Source organism: Chinchilla lanigera, unplaced genomic scaffold (assembly GCF_000276665.1).
Source record: "Chinchilla lanigera isolate Chin_1 unplaced genomic scaffold, ChiLan1.0 scaffold00002, whole genome shotgun sequence".
NCBI classification, from domain to species: domain Eukaryota; kingdom Metazoa; phylum Chordata; class Mammalia; order Rodentia; family Chinchillidae; genus Chinchilla; species Chinchilla lanigera.
Genome location: NW_004955403.1, coordinates 51,724,987 through 51,743,142, shown reverse-complemented (window position 1 = coordinate 51,743,142; position 18,156 = coordinate 51,724,987). Strand labels below are relative to the sequence as shown.

Below are 18,156 nucleotides of genomic sequence, written 5' to 3'. Positions count from 1 at the left end.
CGGTGATCACCAACCTGCCAACCTCAAGATGAGTATAGCAGCCTAGGGTTCATGCTTCCCAGAGGTGATGCTCACACCTAGGTGTGCTTGGAACAGTGAGGGTCAGTGGACTCTTCAGGACAGAAGAGATTCCTGTAGACACCAGTTGCTACATGACACAGCTGTGTAGAACCAGTTCTTAAGAAAAGGAGAAGGCAAAAATTCATCATACACTTTTTCCTCGGGGGCCCTATTGACAGCTGGCTACTCCATTCTGCAAACTCTCCCACAGTTTTCTTTGCATCTGCAAACTACAGCACATTCAAGATTCTTGACTTCAGGTCTCATTTCCTCCAGATGGAAAATTACAAATTACCTCTAAGTATTTCATCTTCATGACTCTTCCCTTTTGGATACAATCTGTCAAAATATTGAAGTTTTCAGTAGGCCAAGAAAAATCTGTGGCCTCCTCTGAACAATGCTTTTCAACTTTTCATACTGTAATTGACCTAAGTAAGCTATAAATACCAACAGTACATGCCAGGCAGGGTGGCGCATGCCTGTGATCCCAGCACTCAGGAAGCTGAGGCAGGAGGATCGTTGCAAGGTCAAGACCAGCCTGGGCTACAAAGTGAGCTCAAGGCCAGTCTGAACTCCATAGCGAGACCCTGTCTCAAAAAGACCAAAAAAAGTACACTACAGGTTTTTTATAATCAAGGATAAAATGTGAAAAATTTACAAAAGATAATTCAGTACAATATTATTATATTATTGCTTTACCACAGTAACATTTTTAAAAGAGTTAATTTTATATATATGCTCTGGGAAGACATTCAATGTTTAAAAAATGTAATGGTAGTATATTCATAGAAACGGTGTCACTTTGCATTTCCCCCAATTTCACTATTACCAATCTTTGCTACATTATAATTTAAGTTTAATAAACTTATTCAACAAGGTGATGAGTCAGAACAATACTCTGTCAAGAAACACCACAGACACATTCATACAAAATGAGTTTTGTGGAAATATAGGGGACCATGACTTTCTCATGCTGGGTAATAACCTTGAGTTACCTTTTATGATAGACTCAGCTCACGGAAGAGGTTCCAGCTGACCCAGATGACATGGAGGGCTCTGGACAAAGAAAATCAAGCATTTGGCCTCATAAATCAGTGTGGTCAAGTATCCCCTCAAATGGGAAGAAGGGTTGGCTAGGACATCAGGAAGAAGTCTGGTCATGCCAATAGGGTGCTGTCACTGGCTAGAAATTCAGGAAACACAAGGGAGAAAAATAGCTATTGCTGAGCGGAAATACAGCAATAAAAATCTACCTTCTTTTCCCAAAGAGAGACAATAGAAGTAATGCTACTGACAGATATGGGGAAGTTAAAACAGGCAGCCAATTGTTTGAAAGGGAAATGATACACTGAGTTTTGCAACTGAATTTAGGGTTACAGCAAGACTGCATATTCGATCAATATTTGGAAATGTAAAAGCTGACCTTTTGCAAGAGGAGATACAGCTTTCAGGAGCCATGCACAGATGAAAGTGGCTGGAACAATGAAAAAAGCTAGCTGCCTATGACAAAAAATAGAAGAAAGGGAGAGCAGTAAAAGGGGTGATGCCAAAGACACAGCCATGGTCACACAATCCTAACCTCTTACCATCTTCTAGCTTAAAGTGTGGCAAGCAGAAGGATACAAGTTGAAATGAATGCACTGCTATATGATGACAACCCATATGAGAAATCTCACATAGCTACAGCTCTGGGCAGTGTGGCAAAAACATCCCTGTGCAGCCTGTCCTAGGCTCGCTCTCTGAGCTACAGAAAAGAGAAGGGAAGTGTCAGGTAGACTCTCATTGTGTCACAGGGCAAGTGGTATGGGCCATTCCTTTTCAAGTCCGTTTCCACTTACCTATAGAAATTCTTCCTAGCTAACAATATTTTCTGATGTGATGAGAAAAACCAGCTATATGGAAATTAGCAAACAGTAACAACCCCAAGCCGCTGCCTGTCCAATATTCTTCAAAGCACTGTTCCCACTGCTCATTCCAGCACAGAACTGAAGTCATTCAAGAAGTATTGTTCACTTACTGTGTTCCAGGCACAAAGCATAAGCAATTCTTGCCCTTAAGTAGTTCATAGTCTAATACTATATATACACAAGTAGTGAATATTGTGAGCTCTCAAATTATAAATTCATGGTGAGAGCACAGTGAAAGAATACAACGTAGAAGACCCACCACTCTCATTTATCATATGCTCACATCCTGGAAGCGCATCTTACAGAATTCAGTCTTTCAGATATTCAATGGTTCGGTGGTTTTGGTCAGCACAGGACGGCAGGGCAGCTGCATGGGAAGGGCTTGGCCATCTGCCAATATAGCAATGATGGCCAGGGCCTTCTGGAGCCTGTAAAGGGGCCAAACAGGCTTAACAAAAAGGCCTCCACTCTGTCCTGGGTGAGATCTGGAAGCCTACTCACTCCCTAAAGCCCATGCCTGAAGTTGATGTCTCTATCCAAACAGCTACCCATTGTTAACTTCAGCTCAGTCATCCTCACTCTTATTCCTCCCACACCAGCCAGGGCTCACAAGTGACTCCTGAGTCTGAGGGCAGCAAGGCCCACCTAGATGGCTTTGCTCCGGAATTCAAAAATGGAGGACCATTCTTCCTCCTGGCCAGAAGCAAAGTTTACCACTGGTTACAAGAGTGACAGGGGAAAGTGAGAAGAAATTGGCACAAGTCCATCACTATTACTGGCATGATGATTTTCAGCATTAACCATAGTCTGCCCAATATCTACAAGCCATTATCAAGTGCCTGGTGTGGGCCACAACCTTCATGAAGTGCTGTAGACCAGAGGATGAAATAAACTACAAACGCAGGGCTTGTTTCAAATAGTGAAACATGGGTTCCCTCTCTGGGAATTCATCATCTTCTAGGAAGGTCAGACATGGATTTGATAAGCAACACAAAAGGAGTCACAAAATCACACATAGCTGCTTATCCAGTGGCAAAGAAAGGGACCACTGAGGCTTGAGAGAAGAGGAATGGATTTATGGAAGATGCAGAATTCAAGCCAGGCAAATTAACAAGGAGGAAGGTAAGGATATATGGGAAAGACAATACTTTTCCTAAGCAGGCATTTAATAGATGTTTAATGGAGGAATAAATAAAAAGATAAGGGGCCAGGGATATAGCTCAGTGGCTCAGCTCCTGCCTTGTAAGCACAAGGTCCTGAGTTCAATTCCCCGTACTAAAAAAAAAGGAAAAAAAGAAAAGATGAAAGTACAATCCACACAGGTCCAACCACAGGAGCAATAGCTGAGGTAGAACATCGAATCAGGTCAGACAGAATATGAGGCTCACGGGGGCATGGTGAGAAGTAAGGCTGGGCAAGAGGAGGGATCAGATGATGGGAGAAATGGAATACCTTCTCCCAGGGACATTAGGGAAACAGAAGGCTCTGGAACAGAGAATAAAACAACCTAAGAGCTTTTGGCAGAATGCAAAGGGGAAAAATAACAGTTTTGTGTCCTACAATTTAGAAATTAATCACACATTAGGGAAAATTTTTCTAAAAGGAAAATTGTTTCCTATCATTTTCTTTTAAAAACCAATGTACATCACTCACCATGAAAGAAATACACATAATGCCTTCTACATAATAGTGGAAGGAATTTGTCCCCAAAGATCTTTTCTTTGTATAAATGATGCCACCACAATTGATGCTTCAATAAAAATGAATATTTATGAAATGTAAAATGACTTGGATTAACTTATTCCAATTTCATCCTCTAAATTTAGATTTTAAATCACGCCAAAATGTAGATTTTGATTACAAAAGCAAGTTGGAGGGGGAGAAAGATGTACTTGACAAGAAAAAGAGGGCAAAATTAAAAAAAAAAAAAAAACTTAAAATAAGTATGACAAAAGATGATATGAAGGTGGTCAATTAGACTAAAAACAGTGGAGTGATCATCTTCAACACAGAGTTATTTAATTCAGGAAGACATTGGAAGAATTAGAAGTTATTTTAAAAAATAGAGTAAAAAGATTATGTGCCCTACACATCCTTACTTCACCCCCAGGGCTTCCCTTTGCTGTTAGTCTCCCAGCTATCCTCTCAAAGTTTCTTTATTCATGCCTGTTATTAGTTTCCTCCCTGTTCACACAAAAGTTAGGTGGCTATCTATATTCTTCTGACCTTGCTTTTTCACTTAACTCTGTGTCTTGGCAATCTCTCCACACCCATTCATACAGACATTCCACATTCTTTTACAGCTGCATATTCCATTGTCAGGATAAAGCATAATTTATTTAACTAGCCCCTACTGATGAGCATTTGGGTTGTTTCCAATCTTTGGCTACTGCAAACAAAGCTCCAGTGAATAACCTGGTACAGTCATCACTTGGCATTCGTACAAGTATATCTGTAGGGCAAATTCCCAGAAATTGGATTCCAGAGTCAAAAGGTATACGCATGTAAATTTTTGATAGATGCTGCCAAATTGCCTTCCATGAGCGTGGGGCTGCCATGCACTCTCACCAGCAACATACAAGAACGCGTGGTTCCTTAAGAATTTACCAACAGAGTATATCATCAAAGCTCTGAATTTTTGCCAGTCTAAAAAATGGAAAATGGTATCTTCATTCTCTTCATTCTGAGTGAAGTTAAGCACCTTTTTAAAAAAATATGTTTAAGAGCCAAGTGTATTTCTTTTTCTGTAAGCTATCTGTCCAAAACGTTTGCCTGTTTTTCTAATTGTTTTCCTTACTAATTTCCAGAAGTTTCTTAGGAAGCTCAGCCCTTAACTGTGATATGTGTTGCACATATATATCCCAAACTGTCATTTGACTTTTCTTATGGCAATTTCTAATCTATCAATCATTTACATCTTCTGATTTTCAAGTTACAGTTACAAAGGCTTTTCTCCTTTTCTTATATTTACATTGTTTTTTTTTTATATTTAACTAAATGGAAAAGTAGTTATTTATGCCCTGAAACTCTAAAACCAAGCTGCATAGGTACATATCCCAGCCCCAAGCTTTGTGACCCTGGATAAGTCACCTAATCTCTCTGAGCCATAATTTTTACATCCATAAATGAGGGACAATAACAGTTATTGCCTCATCAGGTTACTGTGAAGATTAAATGTGTTAGTAAATGTAACTATTAAAGTGCCCGGCATAAAGTACATTCAATTAACTGAGCTATTATCGTCATATTATATCTATTTGAAATTTTACTTGGTTTAAGATATGCAGTACAGATTCAATTTTTTTGCCCCCACATGGCTACCCCATTGTCCCCATGAATTTGAGGTATCACATTTTTCAATGCTATATTTCCATATATATTTAAGAATATCTGATCTTTATTCCCAAGTGTACATTTCTAATTATGTTATCTCGTCTGACCACACAACACAATGTAAAATAATAACTAATCACTTATTGTAGGTCTGTTCCTGTTTTGATACAATTTAGGTAGCCTGGGGTAAATTACACATGAAAAAGTTTAAATGTTTGACACTTACCTTCTTGCAAATTTACTACTGTACCACACATAACAAAAGGTGGAAGTTGATTTAAAGATTTTAAAAACTTAGTAGTTTTTTTCAAAAAAGGCAGGATGAAAGCCAAGAGGAGGACATTAAAAGCATATGGTACTAGGCACTAGGTTAAGCCCATATTCTTATCTTGATTCATCTATGGTAAGAATCACTACTATTTCTTCATTAAGGCAGAAGTGGGCCTTTGGGCTGAAACCAGTATTGCTTTATCATGTTAAGGAAGTAGCCATCTATTCCTACCCCTGTTTAGCACTATTATTAGGAACAGTTGTTAAATTTGGTCTAACAATTTTTCAGTACCTGGAGGGATATCTATATCATTTTTCTCCTCAGATTAATTAAAAGATGAGCTATAATAATAGACTTATTATTAACACATGATCCTTATGTTCTGTGGAAAATCCCACTACTGGATTCTATTTACTCATGTTTATTTAGCATTTTGTATCAATATTTTTAGGTAAAACTGGTCTGTAGTTTTCCTGTTTATGTAATCTTTATCAGGTTTGGTTTCAGGATTAGACTTACTTCTTATAAAGAATTTGGATGTTTCTTTCAGCTTAATAGTATTAGAATTATCTGATCTCTGAATATTCAGTAGACATTCTATGCCAAACTGTCTGCACATGGTGCTTTAGGAGGAGGTGCCAGTGTCATTATTTCTTCTCTACAAGTCAAACCATTTAGATTTTCTACTCCTTCTGGGTCCCTTTGGGCCAAGTATATTTACTTTAAAATTATCAATTCTGGGCTGGAGATGTAGCTCAGTGTTAGAGCATGTACAGAACACATAAGCACCTGAGTTCAATCCCCACCATCATAAAAGGAAAAGAAAAATCATCCAAATTTCCAAACATCTTTTCAAAGAATTGGGTAAATAATAGCTTAAGATTCCGTAAATTTTGTTTCTATGATTCTTCCTTCTCAGGTCTCCTTTTATGAGTTTATACTTTCTTTATTACACTAATTCATTGTTTATACATTTTATTATTGCAATATAAGTATTTTTTCAATGATCCATTAATATATTATTCTACTATTTTTCTATTTATATTTAAACTTATAACTCCAGCGGGTATTCTTCACCTGTTTCCCTCCTCCCTTCAAAAAAAAAAAATCACAACAAAAGAAAAAAAAAAAAAAAACAGTGAATTCTATCAAAGAATGTAAAAGCAAGAAAACAGAGATTAAATAGTACCTGTCAAAGTTATTCTAAGTGACAGTTTCAAATGCCATACACCTGATCAAGAAAACAGATTACCAACTTTTCCAAAATGCAAAAAAAAAAAAAAAAATGAGATGACCTTCACAAGAAGGCCAGGCACTCTGCTGTGGACCCCATCCACAAGGCAGAGTTGTCCAGAACTCACCCAAGCCTGAACACAGCAGGCTGCAGATGAGGCAGTCCAGCCCAGGGTCAGCTTCAACCAGTCACCAAAGTCAACCTGTTCATGTTTTGATCCATTTTAGGAAGCAAGTAAGAAAGCAGACGTTTAGGGCCGGGGGCGGGGGGGAGAATATAGCTCAGCAGCACAAGTCCCTGCCTGGCAAGCGCAAAGTCCTGAGTTTGATTTCTGGTACAAAAAAAAAAAAAAAAAAAAGCAGATGTTTAAAATTTTGAAGGTTTGAATCTACTACTAGGCTGCTGTGGACAGAAGTCTGGAAGTTTCCTTAAGAATACAGTACAAGGGCATGGTGGTACATGCCTACAATCCCAACACTTGAGAGGCTGAAGCAGGAGGACTGTTGCAAGTTCGAGACCAGCCTGGGCTACAAAGTGAGCTCAAGTCCAGCCTGAACTGCTTAGCAAGACCATGTCACACAAAAAAAGATACAGTTTTATTAAAAAATAAAATAAAAAAGGAATACAGTACAAAGAAGGAAAGATTAAATCTTAGATGATGACCTTTAGCACCAAAGGCATTTGTGAACAGTGCATACCTGATACCAGGCTTAGGGATGTCACCAAAGAGGCAGGCCCTGTCTTCCCAAAGGTGACACTTTAGGCACAGAGCTTTGACAGAGTCAGGTGCAAATAACAGACAGACAGGCGATAAAGAGAAGTGATGAGCTGTCAGGATGGAAACTGGAATAGAGAAGAATTCAACATTCAAACTAATATGAAGTCCATAACTTTGAAGTGTACAGTCACCAAAACCCACTAACGAGAAAGTAAAAGGTTCATGTATGGGGCTGAAACCAAGGGAAAACTCCCTCTAGCTTCACTTGCTTTTAGTAATTTGGTTTTAGTTGACTTCAAAAATCCCTAATTCTGGAGGTCACACAGCAATACATTATTAGTCTTCCAGTAGCTTTGCTGTGGATAGTACCTCTGATGGGTGGGTTTTGATTGTAGCCATCCTCATGGTTCAAAGAAAACTTAGCCTCACATCCTCCACTGTCTTAGTCACTCTGCTGAGATACATTGCCCAATACATTAATTTAATCACTTACCAGTCCAAATTAATCACTTACCAGTCAAATTACTTAAATACAGGATGACCAAAAGCTGAATTTTTTTATTAATATTTATAAAATAACAGGAAATATAAAAACAATTTTATCAAATTTATTCAATGCAAGAATCAACTGATTGAAATGACACCTGCCCGAGCAAAAGCTGGACATAGTTAGTACATAAGCAAACACACTCCCTGAGTGATGCTTAGGGTAAACTGTCAAGTGGTCAAAGGAGGAAAGGTTCATTTTGGCTTATAGTCTGTAAAGGTTTCAGTTCATATTTGGCTGTGTACAAAACAGTTGGGCATGGCAGAGGGGCTCAGTAGAGAAGAGCTGCTCACGGCAGGACAGTGGGAAGCAGTGATCAAGGGAGAAGAGAGGGAGATAGACCCTTCCAGGCCACACCTCCTCCTTACATCACAGTGAGCTGTAAACTCATCAATGGACAAATCTGAACTGATGAATATCTCACTCCCATGAGCCAATCACCTCCCAGAAGCCCCATCTATAAGCACTTGAGACTTTGGGGGACATTTCAATATAAACATCTACGTTGTATTTAACCACACTGCTACCTTTACTGGAAAAAAACTGGTGCCTCTCTGAGCATAAAGTCTTCATTATTCACTTAAAGATTATCTGAAACTAGCAGTACAAGGTTGATTTATCCAAAATTTCCCTAATCTCACTCCACCCTTGTTCATGGCTGATGATACCAAGATCAGAATAATTAAGCAGCTGGGAGTGTTGGTGCACGCCTGTCATCCCAGCCCTTGGGAGGCTGAGGTGGGAGGACTGCCACAAGCTCGAGGCCAGTCAGGGCTACAAAGTGAGTTCAAGGCCAGCCTGAACTTCATAGTGAAACCCTATCTCAAAAAGACAGACAGACAGACAGACAGACAGAAAGAAAGAAAGAAAGAAGGAAAGAAAGAAAGAAAGAATTAAGCTACTTTCATAATTTGCAGGAGCATCCTGACCTTGTGACTATGTGCCAGATCAACAGATTACCAGTCACCATGTTTGCAACAATCCTGTTCCAGACCACTGACTGGAGAGATCCCTGGAAGTGTGCAATCAATCATTTCCTAACCTAAGCCCTTATTATTTCTGCCTTTCCTTTTTTTGTTTGCTTTTTGGTTTTTTGATTGTTTGTTTTTGAGACAGGGTCTCACCATGTAGATCAGGCTGGCCTTGAACTCACTATGGCCTCGAACTCGTGGCAATCCTCTTGCCTCAACCTCCGAGTGATGGGATGACAAGCAGGCACCACCATGCCCGGCTTCTTTCTGCCTTTCCCAAACAGAAAAGGAGCCTGAAACTTGACCTGCTTAAGATGGTCATTCAGAACACTAATTCAGCGTCTTCCTGGTTTTGCTGGCTTACCTACTTAGTGTAAGTACTTCTTGGGCAAAAGTTAAAACAGCTGAACAAGAGGGACATATGTATTGTAGACTTGGTTTTACTTAAAAACAAGCATAGCTCTGTGCAAAGACAGAAAACCCCAAAGTTTTGCAGTTAGAGGTGTTTTATGTGAATATGAAAAAGAAATTGTTGTCTCTGTCCCACAAGGTTTGTTAATCTTTTAGCAAAAATGTCTTTTATATACTGAGAAATTGTTTGGGAAGATGCTGATCAGGAGAAAGCTAAGCTAAATTTGGCCTGACCTTGATCATGAACTGCTTTGGAGATCTGCTCAACAATTGTTGAATTCTTTCTTTCTTTGGTGCCTGGAGGGCACAGTGAAGATAGTGTAGTAGTAAGTAAAAAGGAGGAGCAGACCAAGCTGAGGAAGTGAAGCATTTAGAAAGCACTGCTTTATAAATACTGCCTTGTAAAAGAGAATTTCTAAAGATATGTTTATAGTTTACATAAACCATTATATAGTTTATATTTTTTAAAATAATCTTTTTTTTTTTTCAGCACTCAATCACTGAATTTGAGTAAAAAATAAATAAACTTCTAGGGCTGAGAATGACTGGATGAAAGCATAGGGGGACACAGGGAACACAAACAGCTAATTAGGTTATAAGAAAAAGGTCACACAATTTCCAAACCACTGCAAACCCCAAAGGCCTCCACCTTTTCTAATCTCACACTACGTAGTAAATATACTCTTATAGGCAGCTAAGTTAGACAGAAATTAATCTGCAGTCAGAGAGAGATTGGGCCCTCAAGGAAGTCAGCACAAAAAATGAAGACATCAGAATAGTGGCTGGAAGCAAATCTGAAGAAAGCCAGGCCTTAAGATAGACATGCAACAACCAGGCCTGCAGGCCTCCCTAAAGAACAGTAACTTGAGATTATATTGTAATTAGGATCACCTGGTCCAGTAAATCCAGCTAGGCATCAGTCACCCAGCTGGTTGATCAAGAGCCCCTTACCATATAGACCCATCACTTCCCCAAAATGCCTTTGTTCTTTCCTTGTACACTTACTATGTAACTCGTTTCCCTATTGGCTCAATATTAGCTATGCAGCTCTACTTCTAATCCTATAGATTGATGGTAGTTTGACACAAGTTGTACCCACATTGTGACTTTGCTGTATAAATTACCCCTGACAAAGGGCCTCAGTGACCACCGAAATCCAGGAGCTATTCTCGCCTTGTTTCAAATATAACTCTCCTAACTTCTTCCTTTGGTTCCTTACGCCATTCTTCAATGTTGTAGGACCACGAACTCAATACATTTGACATCTAACAGGCCAGGAGTTACATTTTTCCTATATGAATTTGACAAACTCCTGAAGTGACCTCCTCTCACACTCAAAAATTCTTTAAGGATAAGAAAAATAGAAGAATTTTTAGGAAAAATTTTAACATAAGATTTCTTCAGCATTGTGCCACATGTAAAAGATTAAACACCACTAGGGCTCCAACAGCTCTACAGGAGTTTCTGGTGAACTGCAGCAAGCGTTCCAATCCCGAAGGCTTGCCTTACAAAGAGGTGTCAGGCTCCATAACAGTATCGATTTAGTATCCAAATGTGCAGACTCCACCTGCCCCATCCCTACTCCCACCGTACCCCCACCACCACAAAGCGTTGCCTACGTGCAGGTAAGGGCAGTGCACCATGGTAAGGTAATATAAGTTGAGTATCCTTCATTAGAAACACTTGGGGCCAGGGCTATTTCAGAGTTCAGGTTTTGTCAGGTTTGGGCATATCGGCATGAACATAATGAGATATCTTGGACATGGTCCTAAGTCTAACCACCAAACTTGTTTCATATATACACAGCCTATAGATTATTGTGTACAACATTGTTAGCACACCTGTTTTGTGACACATACAATTTGGAATTTTCTGCTTACGATGTAGTGTGGTGCTCAAAGTACTGGATTTGGGAGCATTTCAGATTTTCAAATTAGGGATGCTCAACTTGTTACTCCAAGTATGGTCCTGGTATAAAAAAGTTTATTTAATCAGCTTATGAGTAAGGCATCTAGCTGGGGTGGGGTAGTTGCTAAGACAGTTGCACCACCAGCCACAGTGACAAGAATGAAAATAAGAATAGATAGTAAACTAGAACTTCTGACCCAGAATGAACTTTCTCGCAAGGATGAACTTTCTCCCGCAAAATGGAATGCAGCACCTCCTCCCTACTAAAGGAGGATGTAACCACTCCCTACTAAGCTCCTGAGTTCTGAGGAACTTAACATACAAAACCACCAGGATTTTTCTCTTAAGTTCTAGCTTCTTTTAAACCCTACATATTGAAGAACTGGCGCAGCCTGAGCTCCAACTGGTCATTTTAATTCCACAGAGCCACCTGTGGCAAGTAGCCACTAAACAATAGAGCAATCCCTGTGCTCTGCCTATGTATAACAAGCTATGATTGAGAGGCCATGTGGGCACTCACTCAGGACCCCTCCTGGAAATCCAGGAGCTATTCTCCTTATTTCCAATAAAATCTTTAACTTTCTCCTTTTGGAGACTTCAGCCCTTGGTGCTGTGAGACTACAAGCTCAGTACATACAGTAACACTGGCACTTGGCGAGCCATATGTAGGTGACAGAAACTCAAAGTAAACTTTTAAAAATTTTTACAGCTAGTTAACATTAGTGAGCATTCAAGCTTGTGATCATTTTCCTAGTATCTCCCTTTTGTCGTATTTAAGTATTGACCGGGGAATGAATGGAATGTTTGAAAAGTACCGCTCTAAAATGACACCCCAAAATAACTGACCACCAGACCAGCCAGAGCAGTAGAAGGACCAGGGGCAGCTTCTCCCAAAGGCATCATCAGCCGGCAGCCCCGAAGGGAAAATTGGGGTTAATTTTTGCCTCCAGAACACAGGCCTGAGATGCAATTTCAAAACTGAAGTTTGCACGGTTAGGTCTCATTCCAACGCTTCTCGAGACAACACACAGCACCATCCTTGCTTGAGGCTTAGGACCCCAACACTGAAAAGGCAGAGCCCCAGGCTTCCCGGCACACCCAAGGCGGGGGAGGGCGTCCCTCCACCACGCCTTTCTACCTAGATCGCGGTGCCGCCAATTACCGCACTCCAGGAGAGTTAAACGGACACACCAGATTTTTTCATAGTGCTCAGTTCTGCTTGAGGGGGCGAAAAGGTTAACAAAAAATGGGGCTCGGGCTGCAGTCCAAGACCGCAAAGACCACACAGGCCCGCACGCGTGCGCAAACCAGCATCTGACATCTGCTCCCCACCCCCACCCCCCGCGCGCGCGCCTGCGCAGAGCAGATCTAGGACCCGCCCGAATCTGGCCTGGCTTCCCTTCCGACAGTGAGGGACGCACAACGCCGGCCCCGGCACGCATGCGCAGCAACAGCGACGCCCGGACTGTCCGGGCGCCTGTCTGTCCTTACCGGCTACGGGAATCGACTCCTTGCGGCCGGGCAGGGCCTCCTGAGGGCTGACAAGCATGGAGGCGGAGTCACCCATCCTCGAGCCGGGAAAGAGGCCGTGCAGTAGCTGGCGAGCCCTCCTGAACCCCGAAAGCATGGGCGGGCGCCGGCCGAGGGGCGTCCGGGTCGGGCGGCGGGGCGCAGGGTGAAGAGGCTGGCTCCAGGCGGGCGGGCGCTGGAGGAGCCGCTGTCCCCGGAACCGAGGTTGCCTAAGGCTGCGCGCCGGCTGTCAGTGGGGCGTGTTCTTACCCCCAGGGTGCTCTGGCCGGTCAGTTCTTCCTCTGCTGAGGGACAAAGTTCTCAGGTAGAGAACGTGTGTCCTCATTCCCGCCCAAAGTACGTAAAGCGGTAGGGGCCAAAAAATGGTCACGCTTAGCAAGGTGGCATGCTTGGGTTAAAGTTTCTCCCGGTGACCACCTCCTTAGCGGTTGTTCCTTATGCCCAGTAAGATATAAGAGGAACTTCCTTCCGGACCACTAAGAGTGTGTGTCCATTTGCAATGAGCCATTGTAGTGACGAGTAACAGCTTCCTGTTGATCCAAAGTGCAAACAAGGCACAGAGTAAGAATGGTGTATTCAACGTAACTATGTTTTTGTGTGTGTGTATAGTTATATATGTACTATGCATATATGTAATACATGCATTTTTCAGAGCCTTCGCGCTGAGCTTGTCTCCAGACTTGTTTTTTTTGTTTTTGTTTTTTGTTTTTTGTTTTTGTTTTTGTTTTGTTTTTCACAAAAAAAAAAACCTTGCTAAATTTTCCAGTCTGGCCATGAACTTGCCATCCTCTTGTCTCAGCCTCCGAGTACTGGGATTACATGTGTGCACCTTCATTCTTAGTTTATAAATATATTCTCAATCCCCATTTTACAGGCCATAAAGTAGAACTAACCTTACAAACACTCATAGTCTAGATGAAGCTAGTGGTGCTATTAGATCCTTCTTGTTTTTGAAATCACAGGAGATAACATCTGTTCGTGTGACAAATTTTCAACCTAAATACAAGGTGGCTGGAGCCAGATGAGCAATTTGGGAGTTCCACGTGTAAAATTTTTGTTTAACACAAATAACCTGCCAAAATGGGCGGGTTGACTCATGAGGAAGGAACTTCAGATTCCTGCCCACAGAAATGAGAAGCTTTGATCCAGCCAAGCCACATGGGTTGAGTTACCACCTGTGTTCGTGTGAGGCTGTAATACAAGAAGAGAAAGATTAGCTTACTGTATAGAAAGTTGCCAGACATACAGCATTAAACAGATTAAGCTGTCTACTTTGTACTCCAGATTTCCCCTGGGCCACACTGTGCCTCAGTTTTTTCTATTGATTTATTTTTGCTGTGAAATTATACCACGCAGGTTCTATAAGCCCTTTGCTGAAAATACCTCACCGTGTCCCTTCTGGGCTTTGAATGACTTGGTCACTGATAAGCATTTGGGAGGAGAGGAATTCTGTCACATTTAAGTGTTCAGTGGTTATATGTTGGGTTTACTTGAACCAATTTTTTTTTTTTGTAAAATGATGGGGCAATTATTTAATGACACAGGGAAATACTATGAAATAATCTGGTTATTAGTAGTAGGCAGATGACTTCACTTTTGATAAAAAAATTTAAAAGTATAAATATGCATATCAAAATCTAGAAGGGCACATACCAAAATATCAACGGTATTACTTCTGTCCAGTGATTATTCTTCCTTAGCTTTTGTGTATTTTTTGAAACACAACTGTTTCTGAAACAAACAGTACTGAAGAAACAGTTATTTTATGCCAGGAGTTAGAATCCAAGAAGCCAAACTAGATGTTCAACAGTCAAGGTCTAAAATCCAAAAACACGCATCCAAGACAACAATGTGAACCAATTTTCTGAATTAAGTTAGCAAAACCTTTCCATTGCTTCAAGAATGGCTCTGCCTTATCCAGAAATAATTAAAAGTTCTAATCCAAAACTAATCTTAGGTTCTAGATGGGATACAGATTCAGACAGAGACCCAAAGATCCCTTACCTAAAACAATACACAGAATCCACCCCAAAAATGTGTGCATCAGGAAAAAAAAAACTTGTACATATGTTTTAATATTAAGTTTATTGAGACATAAAATTAATATGTTACCTTTGGCCTCTACAATTACAAGAGGTGCTCGAAGTGGTGGCCAGTTAGCTTCCAGGCATTTATTATTATGGCAAACTGCTGGAATGTGTATACTTTTTTGGCAGATTCTAGTTTTCTTGTTCTGTTTTTTTTTCTCTCATTTAATGATTCAGAGGTAGAAGGTCCAGGACAAGTAGGGGAACTCTACCGTCTTCATACATGATCTCTGTCCTAGCTCCTTGGGGCACTCTAGCACCTGCCATCTCATCTGTATCTTAGCCCAGCAAAAAGGCAGAGAGAAAAGAGGTCACATCTCAATGCTTTGAAGAGTGTCCCAGAAGTGGCACATGTCATTTTGACTCTTTCCCTTTACCTAATTAGAGACATAGCCACATCTAACTGGACAATGAAGTTCTGTAGCTGAGCAATTAGCAGTTTGGAAGTTCTGTTAATGAAAAAGATATGTGTGATCATTTGTCATTATGCACCTAATTGGATGGATTAATAAATGCCTAACAGATTAGTAAAGCACAGTTCTGGTGTGTCTGTGGAAGACACGTAGATGGCACCAACCAAAAGGCTTGTACCTGGGACAGAACTTTAAAAAAAGGAAGAGGAAGTATGCCAGTTTCTGAAGAGCCCCAGTCTTTGCCATCACCGTTGGACATTGCTCTCCAGTTTCTTCAGCCTTCCAACACAGGTTTACACTGGTGACCACAGTGAGCTGCCGGGCCTTCAGCCTTGGACCATTGCTGCATCCTGATTCCTCTTGTTCTGAGGCTTCCATCTTCTGAGTTAACAGCTGCTGGATACTCCAGTTCTACAGTATACAGATGGCCATTGTGGATTCTTCCACCCCTGATTCCACAGACGTCCATTGCAGACTGTCCCACCTCTGGTCATGAAGCCTATCTAATAAATCCCCTTGCATAATTATACATTTATTCTCCATTGAGTCTGTTCCTTGAGTATCCTAATACAGTGTGAATGAACTTTGGCGGACAGTTCTGTCATAATCCACTTACATGGCCACCCAAATATCCATGTACACTCTTATGACATAGAACATACTCTCTTCCAAGGGTGCAGGGGACAGGGTCCCAAGCAGTTAGTATATCCAGCTCAGAGTCTGCAATCTGGAGATGTGCAGTTCCATAGACACAACTATTCTGGTCCTGTGGTCTATATAATATTCCTCTCTCCACCCAAACTCCTAATGTATAGTGGCAAAGTAGAAATATAAAAACAAATTTGGAGGGGCTGGGGATGTAGCTCAGCGGCACAGTGCCTGCCTGGCAAGCGCAAGATCATGAGTTTGATTCCTGGTACCGGAAAAAAACAAAAACAACAACAACAACAAAAAAAACAATTTGGAAAAAGTGAGGACAGAAGAGTAGTCCATAATCTAATCAATTGTTACAAAGGGGAAATTTCAAAGGTTGCCTGCCTTGACCTTACTCACACTGTTTATATTAACTGGAGTGTTTGCCTAGCTCTCTAGTTCTCTAGACTTACCATTCTTTACTACTCAGTTCAAGAGTTATCTTGCTCTGATGCGGAGCTGATCTAACTGGGTCTTCACCAAGTATCGTGTTAAAGGCTTGCTCCCCATGTGGCACTATTGGGAAGTAGATTATCTAAGAAATCAGGCCTAAAAGAATTAATTTTGGTCAGTGAGGGTCTGCCCTTCAACTGGTAGCCCTCGTCTCTGCTCTTGGTTGAAGATATAATTGCTACTATGTGTCCCAGAAGATGATGTGCAAGGGAAGCTGTCTCAGTTACTATTCTCTTATTGTCGAGACAAAATACCTGATGCCTAGAATTAAGGGAGGAAAGGTTTATGTAGCTTACCATATGTGGAGGTTTCAGTCAATACTTGGCTGGTTCCAAGGCACAGTGGCACATGGCAGAGGGCAACAGTTCGTGGGGGCAGAAGACAGCAAAAGCAACAAAAGCAAAAAAGGGAGGAGTGAGAGAGCAAGCCTCTTTCCCTCCCTTATAGTGTAGGCAGTCTACCCACCCTAGGGTGGATGTAGCACTCACACCCATAATCCCAGCATTGGACCATAAATCAATCGTAAACTCTGGAAGCCTGCCCCATGATTGCATGAGGCTTTGGGGGGACATCTAGGCACAAACTGTAACAGAAACACTCTCCCTCAAGCCTTGCTGCACATGTAGATTTTGAACCTCTGAATCTGTAACTAAATTAAACATACTCTTCGTAAATAGCACCTGTGTCAGCTATTTCATGAAGTAACAAGAAACAGACCTATACACATCTGTCTTTGTACAGCCTTTCCTAATTGCATAAGAAAACTGGTTTTTCAGGGGCTGGGGGTTTAGCTCAGCGGCACAGTGCCTGCCTGGCAAGTGCAAGGTCATGAGTTCAATTCCCGGTACCAGAAAAACAAACAAACAAACAAAAAAGCTGGTTTTTCATTCCTTCTTGGGTTGACCGCTAACACCCACTCAGGTGGTGCATAACATATGCTGCCTTGTGTTATTAGTCTGAAAAGATATAGTAGTTATTGTGAAGGTTGATAATTTCGGTCAGTGAGAGTCTGCCCTTCAGTGGGTAGCCCTTGCCTCTGCTCTGAATTTCCTGACATTTCCAAAGATGAAACCTGATTCCTCTTCTCTTGCATTTTGGATGGACTCTGTTTGCTCCTAATGGATAGAATAAAGTGATGGGGTGCGTGGGTATAAGTGTGTATGTGTGTGTGTGTGCGCGCGCGCGCGCGTATGTATGCCTTCTGAGGCTAAGTCATAAAAGGCAGCACAGTTCCTCTGTGCTTGATCTTGGGTCACTCTTCCTGGGTTGTCACATCATGAGGATCTCAGCCCTGTGGAGGGGCCCATGTGATAAAGCATTGAGGTCTGCAAGCAGCCAGGTGAGTGAGCAATCTTAGAAGCAAACCCTCCAGCCCTAGACAAACTGATAACATTGCCTGCAACTTCACAAGAAACCTTGAGTCAAGTCCACCCAGCTAAGCTGCTCCCAAATTCCTGACCCACAGGAACACAGAGTTATTTGTTGTTTTTCAAACTATTTTGTAGTCTTTCGTAAAATGATGAGATTATACTCTTCTTGGAGTTCAAAGAGTTTTCTTGGAACTTTCATGACTGATTTTACACAACAAAAACTGAAGTACAGCTGGGAACAGCGTTAAAC

At 41.3% G+C, this 18,156-nt stretch overlaps 1 protein-coding gene across 3 annotated transcripts in view; it reads right to left on the bottom strand.

Annotated features, from left to right (window-relative positions):
- The window catches only part of Msra (methionine sulfoxide reductase A), a 341,517-nt gene extending 328,127 nt beyond the window's left edge, over nt 1–13,390 (bottom strand). The window contains exon 1 of one of the 3 annotated variants that reach the window (XM_005373800.2): nt 12,852–13,390. In XM_005373800.2, the coding sequence (XP_005373857.1) occupies nt 12,852–12,987 (136 nt within the window). In that variant the 5' untranslated portion in view covers nt 12,988–13,390. The remainder of the gene's footprint in view (nt 1–12,851) is intronic. The other 2 variants (XM_005373798.2, XM_005373797.2) reach the window with 2 other exon arrangements.
- Between the last annotated feature and the right edge of the window lie 4,766 nt (nt 13,391–18,156).